Source organism: Cyprinus carpio, chromosome B25, assembly GCF_018340385.1.
Source record: "Cyprinus carpio isolate SPL01 chromosome B25, ASM1834038v1, whole genome shotgun sequence".
Lineage (NCBI taxonomy): Eukaryota > Metazoa > Chordata > Actinopteri > Cypriniformes > Cyprinidae > Cyprinus > Cyprinus carpio.
The window spans coordinates 4,026,550-4,053,553 of record NC_056621.1 but is presented as its reverse complement, the minus strand read 5'-3'; the positions used below and the strand labels follow the sequence as shown (position 1 = coordinate 4,053,553).

The window sequence follows — 27,004 nt, the reverse complement described above, 5'->3', positions numbered from 1 at the left end:
CTAGATTAAGGGGCATGTCAATGTCGTGGTTCCAAGTTTGCAAACAGCTATTGCTACACTCTTAACAATAGAGGTGCTTAAAAGGTTCTTCAAGCGATACCATAGAAGAACCATTTTTGGTTTCACAAAAAACCATTCAGTCAAAGATTCTTTAAAGAACCATCTCTTTCTTACCTTTTTATAATCTAACATTTATAATCTAACATAATGGAACATTTTTTTGCCACAAAGAGCCTTTTGTGAAATAGAAACAGTTCTTCAGATGTTAAAGGTTCTTTATAGAACCATTTAGACCAAAAGGTTGTGAAGCTTCTTTATTTTTAAGAGTGAAAGTGGCTGAACCGTCTGTTGCTCTCTGGGTAACAAGCCCAGTTTACAAGCACTTGATGCATATAAAATGGTTCATAACGAAGAAACAAGTTCGGATTTAAACCAATTTTTCTGGTCACACTTCATCCAAGAAGTCCTTCAAAACATCTTGAGGACAAACAGTAACAAAAAAAAAAAAAAACATAAAATATGGCTCACATTTGTTAGCGAATAAACTACATTTTAAAAATCCACAGTCGTATAAATAATTTGTATGTTATGATTGCTTAAATGCTCATTGCCCAGAAGCAACACTGTGCAACTGTGGAAGGAAATGAATACGGCTACTATAGAGAATACTAAAACTGTCATGATTTTAATATAGATCTCTTCTATTATTAAACATACCTTTTTAATATGTATTTAAAGGGATAGTCCAGCCTGAAATCATTTCCTTTCAAACCTGACTTATGCCATATGTTATGCCATGTTTTGTATGAGAGCTAGAAAAGTATTATTTCTGTGCTATTAATATACTTTTATAGTTTTTATGAATTAGCATTCATTTTCATATTTTCAGTGTTTATTTTCATTTAAGTTTTTGTTATTTTGTTAAGTGCTTTTGTGATTATCAGTATTGGTTTAATTTCTATTTGGTTTCATTTATTTTCAGATATTTCGTTTTTTTGCATCATTCATTTCAGTACTTCAGCTTCAACGTATTTTATTTCAGTTAGTTTTTTATGATTATTCATGAAACTTTTTTTTTTCTGTGGAACACAAAATTAGATTTTTTGACAAATATCCTGGTCGCTTTTTTATATAGTGAAAATAAAAGAGGACAAAAGCTTACTTTTATGATATTTATTTACTACAGTATTTATCAATAGGCTACTTGTTAAATACACCAAATACAATACACTATTTTCAGTTTTTAAGTTTATGTAATTTTTTATGTTCTGTTATTTATTTCTATTTAGCTTCAGTATTGTTCATTTTAGTAATTCAACTTAAACTTATTTCTTTCAGTTTGGTTATTCATACAGTGTTCGATTCTGTTGAAAACGATTCATTTGTGAATCAGACTGATCTTTTTCTTGAGTTCAACTCCCTGATTCAATGATCAGCTCACTTAAAGGTAAGCTTTTTAACAAATAACTTCGATTTCAATCTGTTTCTCTAATATACCTGTTATATAAAATATACTAGATTGCATGCAAAAGAGTGACATATACATAAAATTGATTTGTGTTCATAAGGTTTTGAAACATAAAGAGGTTGAGTAATTGATGACAGGCTGAACCATCAAGTACTATTTCAATAAAACATTAAGCCAGGAGCCAGTTAATGTTGATTTCAATAATTAGGTCAATTTTACCCAAGAATATTGCATTAAACATGCTTTCATAAAGTGTGCTGTATCTATGTGTTCATGCTGGTAGGACACATAAGAGGATAAAAGAGTCAGGTCACCCTCTCATACAATAAAATATTGCACTGACAGAACTACAGCCCCCTTGGTACTATATAGAGGATTAAAAAAATAATAATAATAAACCAGAAAACAAGCTATAAATACAAATCAACCAGCTGGATAATATAAGGTCACTGCTCGTTTTACAACTGCTCATGTTTGTTTCATACCAAACCTATTGATATTCTGCTGATCAGAGGGTTGGTCGTCCTTTTAACCTTCTAGACCAGCCTGGTTCCACAATACACCAAGAATATTAGAATAACGTTCAGTATCTGGTCACAGACTGTGGGCTACAGCGCCATCTGGTGGAAACATGTTATTTAAAGTTGCACAACAACGAACCTAGGTTTTCATCATTTCACCCAATCAGGGACTTTTCACTTGCTCACCAATGGAGTGAATGGGTACCGTCAGAATGAAAGCCCAAAAAGCCGATAAAAACATCACTAGAATCCACAAGTAATCCACACCACTCCAGTCCATTAATTTAAGTAAAAAAACATATATATAATTTTTTTTAAATCCATTGTTTAGGCATTTCAACTGTAAACCTTCTGGACAAAATACGAGTCCATAATCCATAATAACATTTCCACCACTGAAAAACTCCATTCCCTATTGTTGTCTCACATTAAAATCCACCGGTATATTTGTTTAGAACAGTTTTGGACTGTTTTCACTTGTGAACTGTGCACATTTCTCTCCTGATTCAGATGAGACAACTTTTTAATGGAACTCCTTAATGATGGATTTGTTTCTTACAAACATGCATCATTTTACTTTGCAAGACTTCGGTGTGGATTATTGTGATGTTTTTATCAGCTGTTTGGACTCTCATTCTGACGGCACCCATTCACTGCAGAGCATCCATTGCTGAGCAAGTGATGCAATGCTACATTTCTCCAAATCTGACGAAGAAACAAACAGATCTTGGATGACCTGAAGGTGCGTGCATTTTCAGCAAATTTTTATTTTTGGGTGAACTATTCCTTTAATACCCATTTTACACATTTAAATGGATTTTAGCAGCAGAGGTTGGATTTCAATCACATTTATCCAAAATATCCATAAAATTAGGTATCAAAGGAAAAGGCACAAACTCTTTACTATGCAAAAACATGTCATCAGACAGCAGCTTCCAGATTGTGCATCGCTTTGTACTTTTTGGTCATGCACTATTTTAAAACAAGAAGGAACACAGAAGAAATCACTATTATCTCCACACACAAACAAAGCATTCAATAGCACCTGAAACCATTTAGGGGTTCACAGTTACAAGAGTCTGAAACTAGTTGAGGTATTTCTCCAAAGTGGTCCAATAATGGCTCATATTCAAGAGAATGCATATTTAAAACTGCTGAAATGTGTAAGAAAGGATCCGTTTAGATGTGTGTGTGTGTTTGCAGCGATGGCCTTTTTTCTTTCACCATGACACTGCAGATCTGACGTTCAGTCCAGTGAGCTAACCTCCGGTGCTCAGCTTTTTATCCTGGAAAAAAAAAAAAAATTGTGTGAATAATTCATAGCAATTATATAAAACAATAATACGTTTTTCAAACTACTTTTAAAGTCTTAGTTTAAGATGTGCTCTAAGCTGCACTGCATAAACATTTTCTCAGTCAGTATTTAAATAGCTATATTGAATATGAGTGCATATTCACTCAAGTGGTCTCATCAGTGTGGTTTACCTGTCTGGCACGGTCCACACACTGAATGTACAGTGATGCGATGCTGGAACAGCTCATAGTTTGACCTTTATTCTCAGCGTAACACTTCAGTATCTGACTCTGCAGATCTGAACACACTGGTTTGATTTGGCATCGCCTAGAGAGAGTGAGGAATGAGATAAATGTCATTTGTAAAACTAAACACTGATTTATTGATCTTGCACACTCACCTGAAGCGGTTGTGTGCGTCCTCTAAGCCTTTCTTGTAATTTTCAGCAGTAACTTTTGTGAACCGAGCCATCTGCACAACAACAAAGAATATACCGCATTAGTGCTATTTTACTTTATTTTATATCAAAAAGATACTATAGTTTTTAATAATATTTTTAATTCTTTTTTATTTTGTATATTTTGTTTTCATTTTAATTGATTTCAGTTAAAAGTTTTAGTAAATTTGCTTGTTTCGTCGTTTTTATTATGTCTATATGGCTTTTATTCATATTTCATTTTCATTTTATTTTTTATTTTAGTAAATCAAGTTACACGAAATGACAACGAGAAATGTTACCTTGGCAACTAGCTGAAATAAGATAAGTTTAAGATAAAATAAGTTATTTAATTTCAGATAAAGTGTATTTTATTTCAAGTAATGATTATTATTATTATTATTTTTTAAATGGTTTAAGTTTTAGTTAACGATAATAACCCTGTACTGCATATGAAGTGATGATATCACTCTGGAAAAGGTATAAAGAGCATATGAAAGGTCAGGGCAATCATTTTGCCTTTTCCTGCATCTTGGCAATCTGCTCCCGAAACAAAGCGTCCTGATTTTCCAGATCTTTCTCCTTCTCCTCCAGGTTCTGAGCCTGATGGGAAGATAAAACATGTGAAGCATCATCCTGTAAATCTACTATAGAACACTATAGTAAAGAGAGTTTAATGGCACATGCATTTCTTGATATCAATATACAAAAGGGTTTTGCTCACAAGCGATGTTAAATGTACCGAAAAGGCTGTATGTGTGTGATAGATTAATGCATATTAAACAGAACTAATTTAACCTTGTGTTTAAGCATTCACTCACTCACATTTAGCTGGAATAGAAACGATCGCACATTTCTCTTAAAAAAGTAAACAAGCAAGCCTCAACATCTTACCTTCCTCTCCATCCACTGAAACACGAGCAGATCAAGATAAAGGAAAAAAAGAGAAAGGGAAAGGAAATAAACGACAGCGGAGTTAAGCAGTGAACCATTTATAGTCATGCATTTTTAACATCTGGACATTCACAATATGCAAATCCTACACATGCAGATACATTTAGAGCTGGATGCAGATAAAATGTAACATAAGTTGTTTTGCACATGATAATAGTGTTATCTTAGTAGCAAGTTTTTATTGATAATTAGAATTTTTTATTTTATATTACAATTTCTATTTTACATTTTCCATTCAATTTCTTTTTTTTTTTTTTTAAGTAAAGCTTTTTAAAAGTTTTTTTATTTTATTTTACATTATTACTAGTGTTATATTACAATTTCTATTTTACATTTTCCAATCCATTTTTTTTTTTTTTTAATTAAGGTAAAGTTTTAGCAGTTTTATTATGTTTTTGACATTATTACTAGTAGTATTTGTTTGTTTTTAAATGTGTTTTTCTATTAATCCTTAGTATTTTGTTAGTATTGCACCAGTATATTTTTGCTTTGCAAAAAAATTGCACAGAGACAGAAGCTGTTCAAATGGTAAAAAGCATGTATACTCAGATGCACATACATAAACAACACAACTGTGCGCAGAAGCAGACTTACGTAATACTGAGTTATGAGATGCTCATCCTGGACCTTCAGCTGCTCCATCCTAATGGCATCTGCTAGAGTCTGTTGATAGGATGCCTTCTCCTCTTCCAGAAGCTTCCTGACCTCGTCCTGAATCTGGAGTCGGGCTGCAGCTTGAGCTTGGGCCTTCGCTTTAGCTTTCTCTTCCTCCAGTTACGAAAACACAGTAAATGCGGTTTAGATGCCAAAACTCACTGCATTCTTGGGTACTTTGTTGAGAAAACAGTTAAGTTTTTACTGTTGTCGCATGTTACGCTCTGCCATCTTCATTTCCTCATTCAGGAGCTTCTGGAGATCTTCTCTGAGCTGCCTTTTGAGCTTTTCCTCATTCACTAAACAAAATAAATATCATATTTTAGCATGGAGATCTTCCATTAATTTATAAAACACAATCAAGTTTCGGAGAAGTTAAAATTTACATCAGGGATCTCCAACCCTGCTCCTGGAGAGCTACCATCCATCAGCCTTCAGTTCTAACCCTGCTCCAACACACCTGTCTGTAATTATCAAGTAGCCCTGAACACCTTGATTAGCTGGTTCAGGTGTGTTTGATTGGGGTTGGAGCTGAAATCTGCAGGACAGTAGCTCTCCAGGAGCAGGGTTGGAGACCCCTGGTTTACAATAAAGAAAAATTCAACCCATTTATTTTCTAAATGGATGTTAAAGATATTATTGCTAACAATTAATCCATGCATGTTCCATTCTTTTAAAAAGTAATTAAATATTAGTTTTAACAATACAGATTATTAAAATAATAATAATAATAATGAAGCTAATGTAAATTGTGATGAAAATCATGATGTTATTGTTTATAATTAGTGCTGTCAAACAGTTAATCAAAATAAAAGTTTTCGTTTACACAATATATGTGTGTACACTGTGTATAATTATTATTAATATAAAAGTACAAACACTTGCATGTATATATTTAAGAAAAATATGTTTACATTTTAAATATATTTACATATAATATAAAACATAAGAATATAAATATATAAATGTAAATACTTTCAAAATATATACTGTTTGTGTGTGTATTTATATATACTTATATATAATAAATTTATATATACTATAATAAATATACACAGTACACACACATATATTATGTAAACAAAAACTTTTATTTTGGATGTGATTAATCGTTTGACAGCACTATTTATATCTTAATATCTTCATGCCTTATAGTTGCATTTAGCAGATTGGAGCTGGGCGATACTATAATTTACATTTTGTGATGATATAAACATTTAAGCAGTTGAGATGTGCTGTACATCACTTTACATGAATGCTCTCTATATATGCAGGTAAAGATATCCAATATCTAACTTTATATGGAGAGTTATGCGACAATACAGTTTACAGAAAAGATCTGTTGCCATTTCCAATTTATTGAGATTTCTACAAAATCCTGAGATACAAGTGGAGACTTTGCAGGTCCATCGGTCAAAAATTAACCAGAGAGACTTTGGTAAGACTAATGACCCAGATTTTGAACTTACCAACATGTGTTTGCAGTGGAAAGACCTCGAGTTGAGGCGTAACAGGTTCCTCAACCAGGTGAACACGAGGAACTGCAGGATCTCCAGTGGAAAGTAGACCCATTTGCATCTTGCAAGGCATTTCATCAGGCAAAACCACAGATGAAGCAGATCCAGATTGCGAAACAGCCGACTCCTCCAAGACAGAGTGAATGGGAGCAGGTTTGGCGATTGGGGAGGTTGAAACCTCAGGTTCAACAGAAAACCACATACACACAACATATTTTCTCAGAACATAAATAAACAAACAATGGAGTTTCTTCTATAGGTTCAGTCGGTTCAGCAGATACAATTGCAGGTTCAACAGAGGACTCTATAGGTGTTACAGCTTCAACAGAGGACCCTATAGGTGTTACGGGTTCAACAGAGGAGCCTATAGGTGTTACGGGTTCAACAGAGGAGCCTATAGGTGTTACGGGTTCAACAGAGGACCCTATAGGTGTTACAGGTTCAACAGAGGAGCCTATAGGTGTTACAGGTTCAACAGAGGAGCCTATATGTCTTACGGGTTCAACAGAGAACGCTATAGGTGTTACAGCTTCAACAGGGGACCCTATGGGTGTTACAGCTAAAACAGGGCACCCTATAGGTGTTACAGGTTCAACAGGGGACCCTATAGGTGTTACAGCTTCAACATGGGACCCTATAGGTGTTACAGCTTCAACAGAGGACCCTATAGGTGTTACGGGTTCAACAGAGGACCCTATAGGTGTTACGGGTTCAACAGAGGACCCTATAGGTGTTATGGGTTCAACAGAGGAGCCTATAGGTGTTACGGGTTCAAAAGAGGATTCTATATGTCTTACGGGTTCAACAGAGGACCCTATAGGTGTTACAGGTTCAACAGAGGATGCTATAGGTGTTACAGCTTCAACAGGGGACCCTATAGGTGTTACAGGTTCAACAGAGGACCCTATAGGTGTTACAGGTTCAGTAAGTGGGTCTGTGGTTGGTGAAGGAGGAATGGCGACAGGTTCAGTACTCGAGGTTATGGAAGGAGGTGGTGTTAGGGGTTCTATACGTGGAGAAGCAGTTAATGATTCACTTGACACTGCTGAAGGAGCATTTATGGGTTCAGCAGGCGGCACAGCAGGTTGAGGGTCAGGTACAAGTATAACTACATGCTCATCACCTGTAGGCGGAGGATTTGGAAGACTTTCAGGTGACTTTAGGTGATTTGAAGGTGGTGCGGATGTTTCCTCAGTCCCAGTTACTAAAGGCACGAAATGTGTTATTGGCTCTGAAACGGGAGGAGGAACCAAAGTACTGGCATATGAGGGAGGATGAGGGATTATGGGTACATGATGTTCACCTGGAACCAATCGCTCAGCCGGAGGAGCTACAGGAGCTGTTGACTGGGTGGAGGATTTGGGTGAAGCTTGCGGGTGAACCACAGGTGGAGACTCCTTCATACGATCAATCACTCTTTGTGAAAGCTGTTTATCATCAGATGAGAAATAGCATTGATATACTTGTTGATATTACTTGTTTTTTAAAATGTGCAAAGTATAGTAATTTAAAGTAAATACTATAGCGTTTCTGAACCATACTATAGTAAAGTGTATACTGTATATATTATAGTATTTACCACCCTTTTTTGATAACGAATGCTACAGCATACTGGAGTATGAACTATAGTGAACTGTAATAAATACTGTTGTATACTTTAATTTTTACTACAGTAGACTGTAGTGTATTGTAGTAGAATATACTCTATAGTTTTAGAAAACGTAGTACAGGTTTGGGTACTCAGGTTTTTTTTTTTTTACTATAGTAAAGCTGTTATATTACCACAGCAACTATAGAATTACCACAACAAATTAATTCAAGTACTTTACTATAGTATTTACTTTAATTTTTTATTTTTTTTTAATAATAATAAAAAAAAAATATTATTAAAAAAAATTTTTTTTTTTAATAATAATTAAAAATTAGATTATCGTAGCCCAAAATGAATTAATTTAATGATCTTTTTTTCAAATTGGCAATGCAATTTGACTGATCTGGGATGCATGAATCTTCATTAGACAATATTGCTTTCTTTTTATGCAATATTTTTTAAGTGATTGCAAATAATCTGGGAAATAGCTGAAAGTGCATTAATTAGAAAGACACTACTGCAGCAGTACTATCGTTCAGAAGATGGGAATACCACTGTACACTGATATATACCATGGAATGGGAACCAAATTCATGTTCAATGGTATTATTATGGGATACACCCAAAAACATGGTATACCAAAGTAAAATTACAACAAAATCTTGTTGAACCATGCTTTTTTTTTTTTAAAGAAAAGTACAGTGGTTGTATTATACTTATACTTATTGTATTACAAGTCCATTATAAGATTTAGTGCTATGATGCGGTTGGTGTAGGAACATACAGTTGATTTTGAAAGCTATAAGTAATGTAAAAGTTAACCCGTCATGTCGAAGTGCAGTATGTATGTTTAGTATGCAGTAGGTCAACATGCATGACCTGTACGTAAGCTATATTTAACATAAGCTATTTGCCCTGCAGCACATTTTGTTCTGCACCCCTAAAACCTCCACAAGCTTGCAATTCACACGATATTCTAATTCATTCATTTCAAAGACAGAATCACTGAAGCTCTTGCAGTGGAAGTAGGCTACGTTGCAACAAACTTATGTTGTTAAGCACGCATAGATAAAAACGACACAGATAATATAGTTAAAATTACTCAACAAAGGAAACAGAAAACACTTTTCCATAAGTTTATCGTTATCTAGTACACTTACCCTAATGCCCTTCACGAATGTAACCCCCTGCTCCTCATCATAGGCAGGGTCGAAGGAAACGTGGCGCGAGCTGCCATTGCCCCCCATCACTTCGACGGTCTATGTATCTATACAGCTCAACACGATATTTATTGCAAATACAAGTGTTTTTTTCTTAAGGACTGGGATGTTCAGTATGGGCTTCGACATCTAAAGCCCAAAAGCTCGTGTTTAGCTCAGCCCTCCGCACTCTCTCTCTCACCCAGAGCAGTTTCACTAAACCTCCACCGATTCACTTCTATCAGCTAATAAATATTTATAATCATCAATAAATCTTATTTGTTCACATATATTGGAGCATACACGCTTTATTAACGTTTATACGTATTTAAAATGGACATTATGTGCTTTTTCGTGATATTAAATATTTGGGGGTGTGGCTAATATGCGACATTAATAATACATGAGGCGATTATTATTATTCAAAACGTTTAAAAAATGCAAATAATATTTGAAAGCTTACTCTTTTTGAACAATCGCATTAAATTATCATCAATTTTTAAGTATTCACACATTGTATTTTGGTGGAAAATATGGTTTACAGCTATGAATGTTCACAATTTTGTCAATATATCTGAGTGCATATACGCTTAAGTTTATAAGCAAGTGGACATATTCTGTGCTGTTCATGATACTATAGGTCTAATAATACATGACGTGTTATTATTATTCATTAGTGTTCAAAATGTTAAAACATTGTTCTGCCTAAAAATGTAAATGTAGACTTGAAAACTCACTTTTTTGAACGCAGTCTCATTAAATTAGTATTATTATGATTTTACAGTACAAACAATAACTGTATTAGTTATTGTATTTTGGTGGAAAAAGATGGTTGTACTCTGTGAATTTATGAACTCTACATGAGTGACAAATAATACATAACCTGTATATAAAAACCCTGGCTATTATCAATCTGTCAGACACAAGACCATACTTTTAATGCCAATAAAGACCATAAAATTAATACAACATCAAGAGAAATTGATTAATCCTAGAAGTCCACAGATTAAGTGCACGGAAAATGCAGATGAGATTGAAAGAACTGCACAAAAGACATGATTTCCTTCAGTTTATGAGGTCTCAGTTTGTGTTAGCTGATAAAAAAAAAAAACATCTTACACAAACCCATGCCAAATTACAAATTCTAGCCTCATGAACATAAGTGTAGATATTTTCTACAATATTGGCAGTTGTTTTCTACAGTATTTGTCTTAACCTGACTGAAACCTTAGAAGGTGACTACAAAAAGTCATATACGATATACTGTGCAACTACAACTTAAAACGCTTATGCATCATCGTTCGTAGTCTGTCTTACTTTCTCATATCACCTGAATAAAGACACATGTAAGTGGGCCAACATATTCACTGACTTACTAAAACCAGCTGTGTTTAAAGATAGAAAAGAAATAAATACCACTAACTCGTAGTAAACACTTATTAAAAATATCTGCAAGTCCTTAACATGCTAACAAAACTAGCAAAACTGGACCATTATGTTAGTTAATATGGTGCCAGGAATAAAATAAAAGTGTCTATTTCTGCAAAAACAGACCTAGATACTGAAACGGGTCACAAATGGTAAAATCCTCTAACTAACTTACACACACCTGGCTCAAAAGCAGCTCATAAAATTGGCCCAAGTGTACCTCAAGCGCTCATCCATCCACAGTGAATAACTTAAAATTGAATACTGATGGGACACACACCAACAAAACACACTCGCACAAAGCTACAGAGGTATTACATTTCCTTTACAATTTACTATGAAAGCTTCTTTCCACCACGGAATAAAAAAAATTAAAAAGTAAATTTTAACTTTTCTGACTTCTCAGAATTCTGAGTTTGAATTTCTGACATTCTAAGTTTTATTTCTGAATTCCAACAAAAGAGTCAGAATTGTGAGATAAAGAGTCGCAATTACCCATTTCATTTTCATATTCTGTGGGGTAAATGGGCTTCTGTATTTTACTCTGCCTTCTTGTCAGCTTTCTCTCCTTTCATTGCCGCTCGAATGCTAGACCACACTTCCGTGTAGAGCAGTGTTCCCAGGAACACCACGGCCGTGCCGACCCAGTGCCAGGCTGTGAAGGGATTATGGAAGTACAGGATGGAAATAATGAGACTCAGGAATTTGCGAAGCGTCACCACCAGTGTAACCGTGAGCGATGCGCACTCCGTGGTCAGGATGAACACGCCGCGGATGCACACGTATCTGAGATATCTGGCTAAGGATGACACATACTGACTGTAGATAGATTTCTTAGCATGCCTTTCTACAGCTCCGTCCAACAGAAGGCCATTAGGAACATTTGGATATGACAAAAATGAAAGGATACTGGGTGATGACGTTCATCAGTAGGTATAACCACATGACTGGCACAGACTGACCAATCACAGGGATTTCCACTGGAGCTTTGAGAAAGAAATTTAAAAATAAAGTCCAAACAAACTAAAACTTTATATACACCATTCAAACATTTGGGGTTTTGAAAGTAATCAGTACGTACATTCAATAAGGAAATAATATAAGATGTTGAAGACAAGAATATGAAGCAGCACAAGTGTCATTGATATTCATCAGAAATGTTTCTTGAGCAGCAAATCAGCATATCAGAATGATTTCTGAAGGATCATGTGACACTGAAGACTGGAGTAATGATGCTGAAAATACAGCTTTGATCACAGGAATAAATTACATTTTAAATAAATATTATTGAAGCCGTTTCTGACATGGAATTAAAAAAAAAAAAAAAAATTTTTAATACTTTTTTTTTTTTTAAATCCTGTGGCAGAAATGATTTTCCACAGAAAATGGTTATTTTAAATTGCAATAATATTTTACTGTTTTTACCATATTTGATTAAATAAATGCAGCCATGGTAAGCATTCTTAAAACATTTTAAAAACCTTAAAAACCCCAAACGTATTAGTGGAGATGACACATTTACTACATAAGTCCCGTCAGAATCATACTCACAGCTCTGGCTGAAGAGCACGGCGTGTCTGTAGATGTCTGTTGACAGCAGGAGGAATCCTGGTAAAGGCAGAAAGTGCTGAAAAAAGGTGGAAAAATCCCACTCAATCCCACATACGACAAAATGTTGCACACCAGAATACAGCATCATACGTACAGTTAGGGACTCACATTGTAAAACAAAGCCTCCTTGGAGTGTTTGCCATACTTCTTGTACAGAGTTTCCTGGAAAATGCCCATTCTTGCAGACATCAGCAAGGCGAACGTCAGCATGGCGATCCCTGAAACACAATCGAATATATAAGTTCAGAATCATATAAATAACCACATTTACTCAGTAAATGTCTTCGGAATTGCATACTAACACACTACTAATATTATTTTAGCAGTATGCAATATGTACACAATCATGTGTAAAGATTTTTAATATTTTTGCATCTCTTATGCTCATAAAATTGGTATTTATTTGATCCAAACTACCATAAAACCATTTATAATAGGAAATATTATTACTATTTCAAATAACTCTTTTCTGTTTTACTACACTGTAAAATATAATTTATTTCTGTGATGTGCAGCTGTATTTTCAGCATCATTACTCCAGTCTTCAGTGTCACATGATCTTCAGAAATCATTCTTATATGCTGATTTGCTGCTGAAGAAACATTTATGATTATTACAAGTGCACGAGTATAAACTGTGATAAGTTTTGTTTTTAACGATTCTTTGATGAATAGAAAGTTCAAAAGTACAGCATTTATTTGAGATTTTCTGAATAAAAGTTACTGACCTCAAACTTTTGAAACAGTAGTGTGTACTACATACTACTAATAATGTAGCATGCAACCATTTTAAATGCTTATTGATACGAATGCAGTTTCACATTTTCATTTTTTAAATGGTAGTATATACTATACAATATGCAGCAAACATTGCCTGAGTGTGAATGTGTAGTGAGAATATTACCCAGAATCCAATGCATGAAGGCATAAAAACCATCTTCCTCTGTGGCCCCTTTCTCAACACTCTACATAAATATCAAACCTGACATATTAGGTGCAGATAAAAGCATTGAAATGCAAATACATTATGCCTGTTAACACAAAACAGTATTTTGTGATCCAGCCTAAAGTGACTCACCACTTGTTTGGCCGACATAATAGTGCAAATGAAAATGCCCAAAGACACCAGCATGATGGAGAGATATTTACTCGCCGAATACCTGAAAGTAATAACTTGACTTAATAATAAGCAAAAAAAAAATATATATATAAGTAAGGATTTTGTGCATATCTTCATCCTACCTTTTCTTCAAGATGATAATACCGAGGATCATGTTTGCTATCAAAGATCCCTGTGATCGAAATGAGAAGTTACAGAGATCGAGAAGGCACGGTTTTTAAAGCAATGAATGAATGATACTCACTGATCTGAAGATCATGTGCAGGGGCATGGCGATATTAAAGTTCAGGGCGTAGTTATTGATCACGCTGACGGTAAAGAACATGGTCACCATGATCACATAGTTACTGTAAAGAGGAAACGCATCGGAAGTCATGAAATACTCATAGGCAGGAGGGAAAACAATACTGATTCTAGATTAAGGCACAAAAAAAGATAAGTCATCTTGTTGAGGTTCAAAACTGCACGACTATGTTTGGAATGGAATACTAGTGTATCGCTTAACACACACTGTGCACTACATACTGTATACTGCATTTGAAGTATGTGAAACTTTATGCAGTAAGCTATATGTTTATGACAACACCACTTATCACATCTGATATTTTGTGCAAATACGTAAACTGTGCACAGCATGAACACTAAAAACTTCAAAGATATTAGCTGTCTGAACTGTGTGTCGACTTACAAACCACAAGCCTTCACCTCTCACCTATAATAATATAATAATCAATAATGGTGATCACTGCCTTTTACCTCGTCCAACAATTATGCATTTATTTTTTGGAAAACATATGCACATAACATGATGGGAATCTGGCAAATCATTCACTTATAATTATCAATTAAGTTTATACTTTTTACTAATCTGATCAGAAGCCAACATAAATTGTTTGTACGTGCTTATAAATGTTATAAATGATTAACCTGAGGGGTATGTGTGGCTTTTTGCGTCCAAAGTGTGTCTCAAAGATGAACCCTTCCAGTGCAATGAAGGCAAACTGGGCAAATGTGACTATATTCCCACATCCTGGGAAATCCCTGTAAAATATACCATTTAAAGAAACAAGAAATGACAGCATACATTAACTTCAAATGCATTGAATACAAACTCAAATATGAAAAAAAGCATGCAACTCACCTAACCAACAGTTCCAAAAACACAACATTACTGCAGCAACCAACAAACACCAAAGCGATCGCAAACAACGTATTCATTGTTGAAGCCTAAAATGAAACAATCACAACCGTTATTTCAGCTTTACACTAATCCGGAGGTTGGCATGGTGAATAATAAATGTCTAAATATCTAAATGTTCACGACTTGAACTAGTGATACTTCAATGAACACTTCTCCCGGCTACAGGCATGGCTTCCTGCTTCCCACCGCGCCTGCTGGGATTTGTAGTTTTTTGGCTCTAATCCAGCATGCAGGCGGCTATAACTGAAAACTACATTTCCCAGAAACAACTACGTTCATTCAAACTAACAAACTTAGCAAGTGTTTACGTGGGAGTAGCATGATTGCGAGAGGAAGTAGCAATAATAAAATAGCTTTTAAATAAAAACACAGTGAAAATAATAACAATAACAAACAGCATCTGAATTTTTCGCAGCGCGGTCCTGCGTCATTTCGAACGTTTAAAGTATCTCTACGTGTTTCCGGTGTCGTGGCGATCACACACAGAACAGTTTCACTCATCAGTCAGTAAACCATCTGATAAACAACGCAAACATGATTTCGTTAACGGACTCGCAGAGTAAGTCGATTTTAAAGCATCTCCGTCCTTCGTTAATGTTGTCAGTTTAGATAGAAATGTTTAAAATTCTGCTTTAAAGCTGAAAATGTTGTGAAAGTGAGGAATGGGAATGAATGAGGATACACAGCGTGGCCTCTAACAGTACAATCAAATCACTACTTTAGTAAAACTCTAATCTAATATTAGAAGAACTGTGATGCTCCCATTATCATTATAATAATGTACCCTGGATCAATATATAGATATGGTGATCATTTGATTATATCATTAGTACAACCATCTATCTATCTATCTATCTATCTATCTATCCATCTATCTATCTATCTATCTATGATATATTACCATGGTATTCTCTGAAGTGCTTTGGAATATTATGCAAATACCCTGGTATATGGTAATCATATGGTACCTATTACTAATATTATGATTTAATCTTTGTCATTTAATCTTTCAAATCATTAGAAACAAGAAAAGCCTAAATCAGTTGCAAAGTTGTACATGAGTACAGTATTTTTACTTGCACTGAAGTACTTGTACATCTTATATATGACTTATTTGCATGCCCCTCTCTCTGTATTTATAGCGCAGCACTAATAAAGGCTGTTGTTGTGTTTTTAACAGAGATCGGGATGGGGCTGACGGGCTTCGGCGTGTTTTTCCTCTTCTTTGGAATGATTCTGTTCTTTGATAAAGCGCTCTTGGCTATAGGAAATGTAAGTGTGTGCTCTGACACAGAGTTGTTTGAATGCAGTAAAACATTAAGGTGTATTAGGGATTTCTAATGCTGCTTGAACTGACCCTGCATGTCTTTCTGTGTTTGCAGATCTTGTTCGTCGCAGGTCTCTCGTTTGTTATCGGACTGGAACGGACATTCAGGTTCTTCTTCCAGCGGCATAAAATGAAAGCCACTGGTTTCTTTCTGGGAGGTGTTGTCGTGGTGCTCATCGGATGGCCGATCGTAGGCGTCGTCCTGGAAGTCTATGGATTTTTCCTCCTTTTCCGGTGAGTTTTTTGTTTTGTCACCCTGGCAAGATGTTTAGGGTGATTTTTGCACTGCCATAAAAGGGTTTACTTTGCTTAAAGCTACTCTATGTAATTTTTTTTCACCCCAAAATAAATACAATTTAATAATAAGCGAGCACACTATCTTCTGACGTTGTGTTTTTGCCTTACCCTACAAACAATGGAGGGCCTATAATAGATAGAAACCACAACAAATGAACCTGGAACTGAAGAGTTTGCAAGCGAAAACAGAAAACAATGAACCTGTAATAAAACACGAATCAACATAGTTTGCATTGTCTCAAATTAACCAGTTACTGGCCTGTTTGTCTAGCAGGGCTCCAGACTGCGACCAAATAGTTGCATTTTGTGACAATTTTTTTTTTTTGCAGTGTGAGTATATTTTTTTTGAGCGGTCACACTGGCACGACCACCTCATTGTTCAACTCAGCAAACTAATATAAATAATAGGGAATCATGGAAAACTATAAAAACAGTGCACATTTCATTTATATATGTAGTATATCATTTATGTAGTTTTGTTCGCTTGGCTGTTTCCTTATAAAAGTCCAGAAATTTGTCAAGTTTTTCGTCAGGTGTCTTTTTTAATTATATGATGTCATTACGTTGCTGCCAGCCAATCGCTGCATTGCTGATCGTGGGTTCGAGTATCGATACATCTGCAGTTTTCGGGGAACACGGACAGTAATCTTATACAAATTAATCCAGATATTTTAATCAAGTCTGCAATTTTTTTTTGAACCAAATTAGCCAGAGATCAGTTATCACTATTAGAAGATCTGGCATCTTTCATATCATCTCAGATGTATTAAGCTATTAAGAGTATTATTGTATTAAGAGGTACGAAGAACGGGCCCAAGAAGCAGCAACGCTAGCTTTAACCGTGGTGTTGTGGCAGAAATAGTCGAATGTTATTATATTGTTCATTTCAGGGTTTGAACAAATGTTTGAGAGAGAAATTCGAGCAATTTTTAATGACGTACAAGCATTACACACAGCTGTTTCCAGCACTTCAAAGCTCCCGAATTAAATCCAATTTGAATGTTATTTTCAGTGGGGTTGACTGTGGTGAACAAACACTTACAAAATACATTTTAAAAATAAAAAAAAAAATACATCAACTCACCATTATAACTTGCAGATGGCAGCAGGGGAGCACTTATTGGCTTATTAGTCATTCATTTATACTTTGTCCTTTATATTTTGAAACGATAAAATAACAATTATAAAATATCAAATCAAGAAATCGGATTTTGTCAGAGTCTTGCTATTTTTTTTTGGGTGTATGAAGTAAGAAAAGTCACAAAGTGCTTCAAAAAACAAACTTTTCTTCAATTTGCGACTAAATCACATATAATCACGAAGTTGCAGTTCCATATAAGACTCTATTATAATTATAATGGTACATTTAATAAGAGTACAATATATATACTTTTTCTACAAAAAAAATGATTTTCCCCATGTTACTGCTGTTAATCAAATAAATATTGTAAGCTTTCCAACTCAAGTCTAGTGCTTTACTGTCAAATGTGTATAAACATGACATAAACAAGAAATTAATAATATTATTCTACAATAATAAGTAACTGCACTTATTAATGCAAAACAATAGTAATTGTATCATATCATATATATTTATGTCATATCCCTCTGAAATTAAAAAAAACTGCGCATTGTAATTTCTATGAGTTAAGTCTATTTATTATCAAAGCATTTGTCAGTAATACAGTTAAAATGGGGAAAATATGTGAACGATAGCCGTCTTTCGTTATTGAAAGAGTTTTAATGTCAATTAGGAGAGGTATCCACCTTATTTTGTTTTAACGAACGGGTTAAAATTTGTAACTTGAATGTGTGAGACTTCCGGTGTCATTCGTTTCCATAAAAAAAAAAAAAACAGTCCGTTACGATGCTTGATATGGCAAACTACTATTTGTTATATAATTTTAACGCATAATCATAGACACACGTTTGTTTGTAGCGCAAATAGATTTTCTGTTTTATGCTCTTTGTTATTTTTCTAGCGACTAATGAACATTCACTGAAAACAGCGGAGCCATAGCACAACTCCCATATTAACTAAAACACAAGTAACTTGTAATTGTTCACTTCAGCCACTAGAAGGACAAACGTTACATAGCATAGCTTTAATATTACTTGATATAAATTAGTTGTCCATCTGTTTTCAGGGGCTTTTTCCCAGTTGCGGTTGGCTTTATAAGGCGGGTGCCTATTCTTGGATCTTTACTAAACCTTCCTGGTATCAGTGGGGTAAGTTAAAAACAGTTCACTGACTCTTTTGTCACTAGTTTGGTTGCGTAAGTGACACTTAAAATCATGTCACATGATTACAGTAATGTTCTTCTGTTTCTCTTTTAGTTTGTGGATAAAGTGGGCGAGAGCAACACCATGGTATAACGGTCAACGGTTTAGCGTTTTCTATGAGGGGCTCATATTTATATTTGTCATAATAGTGCTTCTGGCTCGGCGTCTCGCTGGCCAACATTTCTGAACGACAAGATGAGTTTTTTGATACTTTACCTGTGAGATGTTCATGTTTTCTCTGGGACTGATTACAAAACCAAGTCAGGCGCTGTTTTGTGTTGCTGCATCACATGACTCCCCCTGCAGGGGGCGACAGGGACCACTGAACCCCTAAATGACCACAAGATGGACAGACGACGAAGTTCCATTGAACGAAGCATAACTGAAAGGAATCAACTGGGTTCTGAATGAAGTCGTTACTGTTTTTTTTATTGCGCTTTTATGTGCCAACTGGTCTGTTTTGCTTTTTTTATTTGTCAGAATCTAATTTGGACTTTTTCCACATGAGCGCCACCTAGTGGAGCGGAGACAGTTTCATCTCTTCGTGCTCCCGAGGGAAATTAAGCAACCTACGTGACATGCTGTTATTATACATGACTGACTTGTTTAAGTATTTGTAAATACTTCAAATGTGAGACTAATGTACATTTTTACCAACAAAGATCCTGTTTATTAAACGGATTATATCCTTGAAAGGTCTACTTGTCTGGTGTTGGACTGTGATAGACATCACATTTACAGCCTTATATCAGCGCTCAGTGCAGATATTACACAAAGATTGTATGTATTGCTAGCATGTGGTTTACATTTTGCACTTTCATTCAACATTTAGTGAGTACATTGACTAGTTCCTGTAACCAACGGTCAGTTGGAAGTCTAACAGTGTCAATCAAACGTTTGGACACACCATCTTTATGACTATTTTCACATTTACTGATCAAAACATGACACAAATGAAAAAAAAAAATAAGTTTAAAAAGTCTAGATTCCAGCTATGATCATTCTGGACTTTCATGAGGTGCACTTGACCATGTAATGTTAATGCTTGATGATGCTTTTCCTTGCAATCCACTTCAATGCATATCTTTTTTGAATCAAAAAAATTCAACAAAAAAATTGTTTTTTTTTGTTTTGGATTGAGAATTTTCTAAGATCACAAATCATGGATTCTGTCAAGTGTGTCTAAACCTTTGATTTGTAGTGTATAGTATTTGCTATATTTGCTATGTTTCTTCATCAGATTTGGAGAAATGTAGCATTGCATCACTTGCTCACCAATGGATGCTCTGCAGTGAATGGGTGCCGTCAGAATGAGAGTCAAACAGCTGATAAAAACATCACAATAATCCACACCACAGTTAACATCTGGAGAAGTGAAAAACTGTGTGTTTGTAAGAAACAGATCAATCATTAAGTCTTATAATCACTGGATTACTTGTGGATTATTGTGATGTTTTTATCAGCTGGTAGGACTCTCATTCTGACGGCACCCATTCACTGCAGAGCATCCACTGGTAAGCAAGTAATCTAATGCTACATTTCTCCAAATCTTATGAAGAAACAAACTAATCCACATCTTGGATGACCTCAGGGTGAGTAAATATTCAGCAAATTGCATTTTTGGGTGAACTACTCCTTTATATACGTAAATTCAAACCCCCAAATCAATTGAAAGATGATTTCAAGAACATAATACAAGTAGGAGGTTAAAAGAAAAATCTTAGGCGTGGATGTCTTGTCATAGCAGCAATCAAACGTTCGAAGCTGTGAATAATAGCCATTGGTTGTGAGTAAGCGTTACAGGTCTTTCAGGTCTTTCTGGATGTGCCACAGCATGTCTGCGCTCTTCTTCAGCTGCGAGACCTCGTCACTGGTCAGGCTCATGTTGACCACGCTGCCCACTCCAGCGCTGTTCAACACGCACGGCAGGCTCAGGTACACCTCGTCACTGATGCCGTACAAACCCTGAAACACATGCAATACATCAGCACTTTCATCATCAGTTATAATAGCCAAATATGTGGGAGAGCGTTGCTATTAAGTGATTGTATTCCAATAGGTAGCACATGTTAATGCTTTAGTTAGCACATCATTTATAACTGAAATGGTTCAATAACAATATTTTGTTAAGGTTACACTATGGATAAAGGATGGTAAAACAATCCAGTGCAAATGGCCCTTTTGTTACTCAAGATAGACTCACAACACTATCAACCAATAAGAGTACCCCTTCATACTGACCTTCACCATGGTGGAAACGGGATGGACTCGGTTGAGGTTCTTCATGAGACTCTCTGTCAGGTCGGCCACGCTCAGCCCGATGGCCCAGTTAGTGTAGCCCTTCAGGCGGATCACCTCATAGGCGCTGTGGAGAACAACACACGGTCTTGGAAGTACTTTATGGATACATTCACTTCTAGCAGAATAGCTTGAATTCTTTTCTACACAAAGATGCATTCTAAATACTATATTTGTGAGATGATACCTGGACAGCACACTGAGTTAAGCAGTATAGTCATGTGATGACGATGTAGCATAGTGTTTCAAGTGTTTATTGTTCCATACTGCATACTCATTCACAAACTATTTTTAATAAACAGCCTAATAAAATCGCATAATATGCATTTTGGGTGAACTGATCTTAATGAGGAATGAGAACTAAAATAGTAGCCTGATGACGTACCTGTCCACGACTTTCTTGTGTGTTTCTCTCCAGTTCTCTGCGTCCGTGTCTGTGCCGATGTCTGGATTGAGTTTCTGCAGACTGACTCCTGCCACATTAGTGCCACTCCAGACGGGAACTGCAGTGCAAACACACAGAGACCATGAGTGGTTGAACGATATGACAATTTCAAAACTTGTTTTTATATATACATATAATTTACTTTACACTTATAGAAATCTAAAATAAAAATGATTTTAAAATATTAAAAAGTATAATATTAATTTATGAATAACTAAATTATTAATTATTCCTAATTATCTATTATTATTATTTTAATAACAGATTTATTTGCCTAAATGTAATTTATGAATAAATATGTAAGTATATTAATAATTTGATGAATATGAATAATTTAACGTTATTAATTATTTTCAATTATATTTACATAATTTATTCTTACACTCAAAAAATATATTTGATACAATAATTTAATTCAATATGAAATATTTACACTAAATAGTTTATATAATCATATTATTTATTTAATTTATATTCATTTAATAAATAATGAGTCTTATTTTAGAAATCCTCATAATAATTTAATTATTATTTAAATAATGTATTTTAATAATACATTTCAATTTAATAATATTTTTCATTTTCATTAATTTTAATAATTTTTTTAAATATGCATTTAATCATTAATAATTTTATTTATATAATTTATGCTATGTCCACAAATTTATTCTATATTAAATTGAAATAGTTTATTTTACACTGTATAATTAATATAATTATATTTTTTATTTAAATAATTTGTATTAATATGAATAAATATGAATATTATTTTACATATAATAACTATTACACTTTATTTTATTATATATAATATTATTTAAATAATTTATATTTTAATGATACATCATTAAAATAATTTTAATAATATTTTTCATTTTTTACACATTTTTTTATTCATAATTTATCTTTATATAATTCAATTCATATTTTAATTTGATTATATATTACATTAAATAATTTGTTTTTTTTTAAAAAAAGCATAATATTTTAATAATAAGTTTCATGTATTATTTTAAATACATTTCATAATTAATTATATATTTATAAGTGATATTACATTATATATATTTGTCTGGCTTGTCTCACCGCTGGAGTCACCATGTTCTCCCAGAATCCATCCGTTGAAGCTGCTGGGATGGATGCCCAACCTCTCGGCCATCAGATACCGAAAGCGAGCCGAGTCCAGGTTGGTCCCGCTGCCGATGACGCGGTGCTTGGGCAGGCCGCTCAGCTTCCAGGTCACGTATGTCAATACGTCCACTACACGGGCATAAAAACTGTGTGTCACAAGCAAATAAAGGGTGAAACGTATGGGACTGTGTGTTTATGGGAACCTGGGTTGGACACGACGATGAGGATGCAGTCGGGACTGTATCTGACGATCTGCGGGATGATGTGTTTGAAGATGTTGACGTTTCTCTGCACCAGATTCAGTCTGCTCTCGCCCTCCTGCTGACGCACGCCTGCCGTCACCACCACGATACGAGAGTTAGCCGTCACAGAGTAATCTACAGGACAACACCAGACCTTCGTGAGGTTCAAACCACTCAAAACGAGTCTTTGAGGAGCTGAGCGCTACCTGTGCCTGAGACGATCTTGGGCGTCTTTAGGAAGAGGCTTCCGTGCTGCAAGTCCATCATCTCGCCCTTGAGTCTGTCCTCGATGACGTCCACCAGCGCCAGCTCATCCGCCAGCTCCTGCAGCACAACATCAAGCCAAAAACTCAGCAGGGTCAGCTCCACAGTTACACACTCATACTACACACAAGTATGCACTTCATCTTAAGATCATACTTTAAAACTAAACCCCTTCACTGCTTTTTTAAGACAAATAATAATAAATGTTAATTAATATTTATAAAAATGAATACAAATAATATGCAAAGAATAATAATATAATAATAATAATATAACACTAATAATATCAAACATATAAATAATAGAAATACTACTACTACTAATAATAATATTAATAATAAATATTAAAACAAAATGAATAATAATACTAATAATAATATGAAAAATAAGTTTGAAAACAAATAGTAATGATAATGAACATCAATATGAATACTAAAACTACTAATAATAAATGAAACAGTAGAATTAGAAATACTAATACTACTGATAAAATAATATGAAACAATAAAAATACTATTATGAATAATAACATGAAACAGAAATTCTCATAAATAATAATACCAAATAATAATAATAATAATAATATAAAAATATAAATAATAGTAATACCACTAATAATAATAACAGTATGAAAACAATAATAATAGTTATAATAAATAACACTACTACTAAAAGCAAGAAAATAAATAATAATAATAAATGAGAAAATAGAAATTCTACTATTACTACTTATATACAAATATAAACAAATCAATAGAACCTAATAATAAAAACAGTATGAAATACTAATAACAACAAAAATAATAAATGAGAAATATAAATGATAGAAATACTACTACTAATAATAACAACAACATGAAAAAAATATGAACAAAATATAATTAATAGATATACTGCTTTAATAATAAAATAAAATAAAATGATTACAACTGAAAACATATTTTTTTATAGACGAGATGTATCAAAATTATACTCTCTGAGAATTTTAAATTAATTAATTTTATATTATTTTTTACACTTTTGCTTTGATTTTGGAAAAATGTGATTGTCACATCAGTGGCCAGTGTAGGTTTTTCTCAACCTCATTTATTTAGTTGTTTTCCCCCCCGTGGTTCTTCACCTTAAGTCTAACTGGACAAAGTGATCAAAGTCAAGCGTGGACAAACAGCCCAATGACCCACTGACTTACTGACATCATCAGTTTGAGCAAAATGTGCATAACCTCGTGTACAATCAATAAACCAACAAGGAATTTGTCCAGGAGTATGTTTGTGCTGCGGTCTCAAAGTCCGGAGCATGTTGGCGAATGGCGAGGACAGCCTGTGATGATCAATAACCGCAGGACGAGCGAGTCTCACCCGCAGCAGAACGCTGACGGCGCAGGCCATGCCGACCTGTCCCACACCCACCACCGTCACCTTGTTCCTCGGCGGCTCCAGCGGCCCGCTGGACAGAGGAGTGATGAGCTTCTGCAGAACCGACGCCATGCTCAACACTGCAGAGCACACACACACACACACACACACACACCGTATGACCAGGAACCTGGTGATGAGCAGAGAGTACAAACTCAACGAGATCACTTTAATAGCAATTACATTCTTTTAAGAGCATTTACAGTATCTGAGATGTCACCAGTAATCTCTCACGCATCTCATCTAGAGATCTTTACAGTGTCTCAAACTGTGCTCAGATTTGATTCAGATACTACAGTCAGAGATCTCAATATGAACTCATACATTTCTCAGCAAATACTTAGGATACAAGATCAGGGTAATCATAGTTAAATAAAACTACAAACAATATGTTACTTGAACATCTCTGTTACATTAAATGAAACTTAAATATAAAAAAAAAAAAAAAAAAAAAAAAAAAAAAAAATATATATATATATATACACAACATTAGTGCTGTCAAATGATTAATCGCATCCAAAATAAAAGTTTTTGTTTACATAACGTGTGTGTGCTGTGTATATTATTATGTATACTGTATATAAATACACACACATACAGTATATATTTTGAAAATATTTACATGTGTATATATTTATATTCTTATATCTTATATATAAATATATTTAATATATAAACATAACACATTTTTCTTAAATATATACATGTATGTGTGTGTATTTATATATACATAATGAATATACACCGTGTACACACACATATATTATGTAAACAAAAACTTTTATTTTGGATGCGATTAATCATTTGACAGCACTAATATATATATATATATATATATATATTATATATATATATATATATATATATATATATATATATATATATATATATATTTCATACTACAATGTACTGTACATTCTAGTAAAAAAAGGACTTAAAAATATAGAGCTTAAAATTTGCATTCTGGATTTTGAGGCTGATGGAAATCTTTGAAGAATTTGGAAGGAAAATAAGAGGTTACTTTGTGGTGAAGCAAGCAAATCTCAACAGGACATGTTGGTGAAGTTTGGCCCTGTCCTGTTCCTAACCACAATAATGATTTACAACATGACCAAGCTACAATTCCCAAAACACTGTTCCCAGTTTATACATCAACAAAGACACAGACTGATACAGAAACACCCTCATCTCATAATTAAAAACCCCATAACACACAAACAGTCTCATGATAATATACAGAAACATAGCAGCATGTGACAGTAGGATCTCACCTGGACACAGACGCTCTTCAGTCAATCACACAGTCAGAGTCAGAGGAAATCTGCTGTAATACAGCGACCTGCTTCAGTTTATACACTGCTGCTGGTGTGTGTGTGTGTTTAGATCAAGGTCACTTACAGGACACTCCTCCACAGATGTGGACAAACACTCTGACTCTTGATGAAACACCCGCACAAACAGTCTTACCGTGTCTGTAGAGGCTTTGCGCTCCCAGGAAGAGATGCCACCACGAGACGAGCATGGCAGGCTGTTATAGTCGGCTATCTGGGGCACTGCAGTGAGCTACAGCGAGTACAGTGCCATCTCAGAGCCAGCCTCCGTCTGCAGACACAGCACTGATGAGCTCCGTCTGCTGCTCCTGCGCGCGACAACACGACCAGGGTTAAAACAAAATGATCAAAAGAGCAATTACTATATCTGACCCTGGAGACCAAAACCAGTCATAAGGGTCCATTTTGTGAAATTGAGATGTGCATCATCTGAAAGCTGAATAAAAAAAGCTTTTTATTGATGTATGTTTTGTTAGGATAGGACTGAATATTTGTAATCAGAGGGTGCCAAAAAATCTATATAGTGAGAAAATCACCTTTAAAGTTGTCCAAATGAAGTTCTTAGCGATGCATATTACTAATCAAAAATATATTTATGGTAGGAAATTTAGACAATATCTTCATGGAACATGATCTTTACTTAATATCCTAAGGATTTTTAGCATTAAAGAAAAATCTATAATTTTGACCCATACAATGTTTTTTTTTTTTGGTTATTGTTAAATATACCCGTGCTACTTAAGACTGGTTTGTGCTCCAGGGTCACATATTAGCAATTAGCAATAATTAGGGTGTGTTTTGGTCAGGCGCACAGGTAAAGCCAAGACTTGTAGGCTTACTGATTGCAAGAGCCTAGATTTTTTTAGTGTTTATTTTTAAAATCGAATGTAAATTAATGTCCCAGTCACATTTTCTTAGTTAAATAAACATTACTTACTCTATCAGGAAAAAAAAAGGTAACACTTTATTTTAACGTGT

The 27,004-nt window shown here is 34.5% G+C and overlaps 4 protein-coding genes across 5 annotated transcripts; 1 reads left to right on the top strand and 3 right to left on the bottom strand.

Moving 5' to 3' along the window:
• Positions 1 to 2,732: 2,732 nt before the first annotated feature.
• Positions 2,733 to 9,866, bottom strand: chchd3b (coiled-coil-helix-coiled-coil-helix domain containing 3b). The gene is made up of 11 exons (XM_042752799.1): positions 9,596 to 9,866; positions 7,342 to 8,271; positions 7,252 to 7,268; positions 6,797 to 7,062; positions 5,532 to 5,626; positions 5,268 to 5,447; positions 4,614 to 4,628; positions 4,239 to 4,322; positions 3,684 to 3,754; positions 3,475 to 3,610; positions 2,733 to 3,275 (listed from the first exon to the last, which is right to left on the bottom strand). The coding sequence occupies exons 1-11, from the start codon at positions 9,680 to 9,682 to the stop codon at positions 3,249 to 3,251; spliced, it is 1,908 nt and encodes a 635-aa protein (XP_042608733.1). The 5' UTR covers positions 9,683 to 9,866; the 3' UTR covers positions 2,733 to 3,248.
• Positions 9,867 to 10,690: 824 nt separating this feature from the next.
• Positions 10,691 to 15,169, bottom strand: slc35b4 (solute carrier family 35 member B4). The gene is made up of 10 exons (XM_019086546.2): positions 14,934 to 15,169; positions 14,720 to 14,833; positions 14,037 to 14,139; positions 13,915 to 13,964; positions 13,751 to 13,832; positions 13,577 to 13,637; positions 12,782 to 12,891; positions 12,614 to 12,689; positions 11,973 to 12,048; positions 10,691 to 11,848 (listed from the first exon to the last, which is right to left on the bottom strand). Exons 1-10 carry the CDS (start codon positions 15,008 to 15,010, stop codon positions 11,602 to 11,604), a joined length of 996 nt encoding a protein of 331 aa, XP_018942091.2. The 5' UTR covers positions 15,011 to 15,169; the 3' UTR covers positions 10,691 to 11,601.
• A 136-nt stretch (positions 15,170 to 15,305) lies between these two features.
• On the top strand, positions 15,306 to 19,595 carry golt1bb (golgi transport 1Bb). Its single transcript, XM_019086547.2, has 5 exons — positions 15,306 to 15,552; positions 16,174 to 16,265; positions 16,376 to 16,554; positions 18,765 to 18,846; positions 18,955 to 19,595. Exons 1-5 carry the CDS (start codon positions 15,528 to 15,530, stop codon positions 18,991 to 18,993), a joined length of 417 nt encoding a protein of 138 aa, XP_018942092.1. The 5' UTR covers positions 15,306 to 15,527; the 3' UTR covers positions 18,994 to 19,595.
• Positions 19,596 to 20,029: 434 nt separating this feature from the next.
• On the bottom strand, positions 20,030 to 26,304 carry ldhbb (lactate dehydrogenase Bb). 2 transcript variants are annotated; one of them, XM_042753518.1, is made up of 8 exons: positions 26,163 to 26,304; positions 24,639 to 24,775; positions 23,223 to 23,340; positions 22,978 to 23,151; positions 22,730 to 22,903; positions 21,584 to 21,701; positions 21,142 to 21,265; positions 20,030 to 20,865 (listed from the first exon to the last, which is right to left on the bottom strand). In XM_042753518.1, exons 1-8 carry the CDS (start codon positions 26,215 to 26,217, stop codon positions 20,698 to 20,700), a joined length of 1,068 nt encoding a protein of 355 aa, XP_042609452.1. In that variant the 5' UTR covers positions 26,218 to 26,304; the 3' UTR covers positions 20,030 to 20,697. The 2 variants fall into 2 exon arrangements, with proteins under 2 accessions (XP_042609452.1, XP_042609453.1); XM_042753519.1 differs by lacking the exon at positions 26,163 to 26,304 and adding an exon at positions 25,967 to 26,121.
• Between the last annotated feature and the right edge of the window lie 700 nt (positions 26,305 to 27,004).

What these genes read in the sequence shown, in the direction of transcription:
- chchd3b (XM_042752799.1), bottom strand. Translation starts at nt 9,682, where the DNA reads ATGGGGGGCAATGGCAGCTCGCGCCACGTTTCCTTCGACCCTGCCTAT. An exon ending in CATTCGTGAAGGGCATTAGG is followed by an intron (nt 8,272 to 9,595) that starts GTAAGTGTACTA and finishes GATGATAAACAG; the next exon opens with CTTTCACAAAGAGTGATTGA. An exon ending in TTGCCAAGATGCAGGAAAAG is followed by an intron (nt 3,755 to 4,238) that starts GCAAAATGATTG and finishes GTTGTTGTGCAG; the next exon opens with ATGGCTCGGTTCACAAAAGT.
- ldhbb (XM_042753518.1), bottom strand. Translation starts at nt 26,217, where the DNA reads ATGCTCGTCTCGTGGTGGCATCTCTTCCTGGGAGCGCAAAGCCTCTAC. An exon ending in CAAGATCGTCTCAGGCACAG is followed by an intron (nt 23,152 to 23,222) that starts GTAGCGCTCAGC and finishes GTTGTCCTGTAG; the next exon opens with ATTACTCTGTGACGGCTAAC. An exon ending in AGAACATGGTGACTCCAGCG is followed by an intron (nt 21,702 to 22,729) that starts GTGAGACAAGCC and finishes TTTGCACTGCAG; the next exon opens with TTCCCGTCTGGAGTGGCACT.
- golt1bb (XM_019086547.2), top strand. Translation starts at nt 15,528, where the DNA reads ATGATTTCGTTAACGGACTCGCAGA. An exon ending in CGCTCTTGGCTATAGGAAAT is followed by an intron (nt 16,266 to 16,375) that starts GTAAGTGTGTGC and finishes CTGTGTTTGCAG; the next exon opens with ATCTTGTTCGTCGCAGGTCT. An exon ending in GGATTTTTCCTCCTTTTCCG is followed by an intron (nt 16,555 to 18,764) that starts GTGAGTTTTTTG and finishes ATCTGTTTTCAG; the next exon opens with GGGCTTTTTCCCAGTTGCGG.
- slc35b4 (XM_019086546.2), bottom strand. Translation starts at nt 15,010, where the DNA reads ATGAATACGTTGTTTGCGATCGCTTTGGTGTTTGTTGGTTGCTGCAGT. An exon ending in TTATGTCGGCCAAACAAGTG is followed by an intron (nt 13,638 to 13,750) that starts GTGAGTCACTTT and finishes ATATTTATGTAG; the next exon opens with AGTGTTGAGAAAGGGGCCAC. An exon ending in CGTGCTCTTCAGCCAGAGCT is followed by an intron (nt 12,049 to 12,613) that starts GTGAGTATGATT and finishes TCTTTCTCAAAG; the next exon opens with CTCCAGTGGAAATCCCTGTG.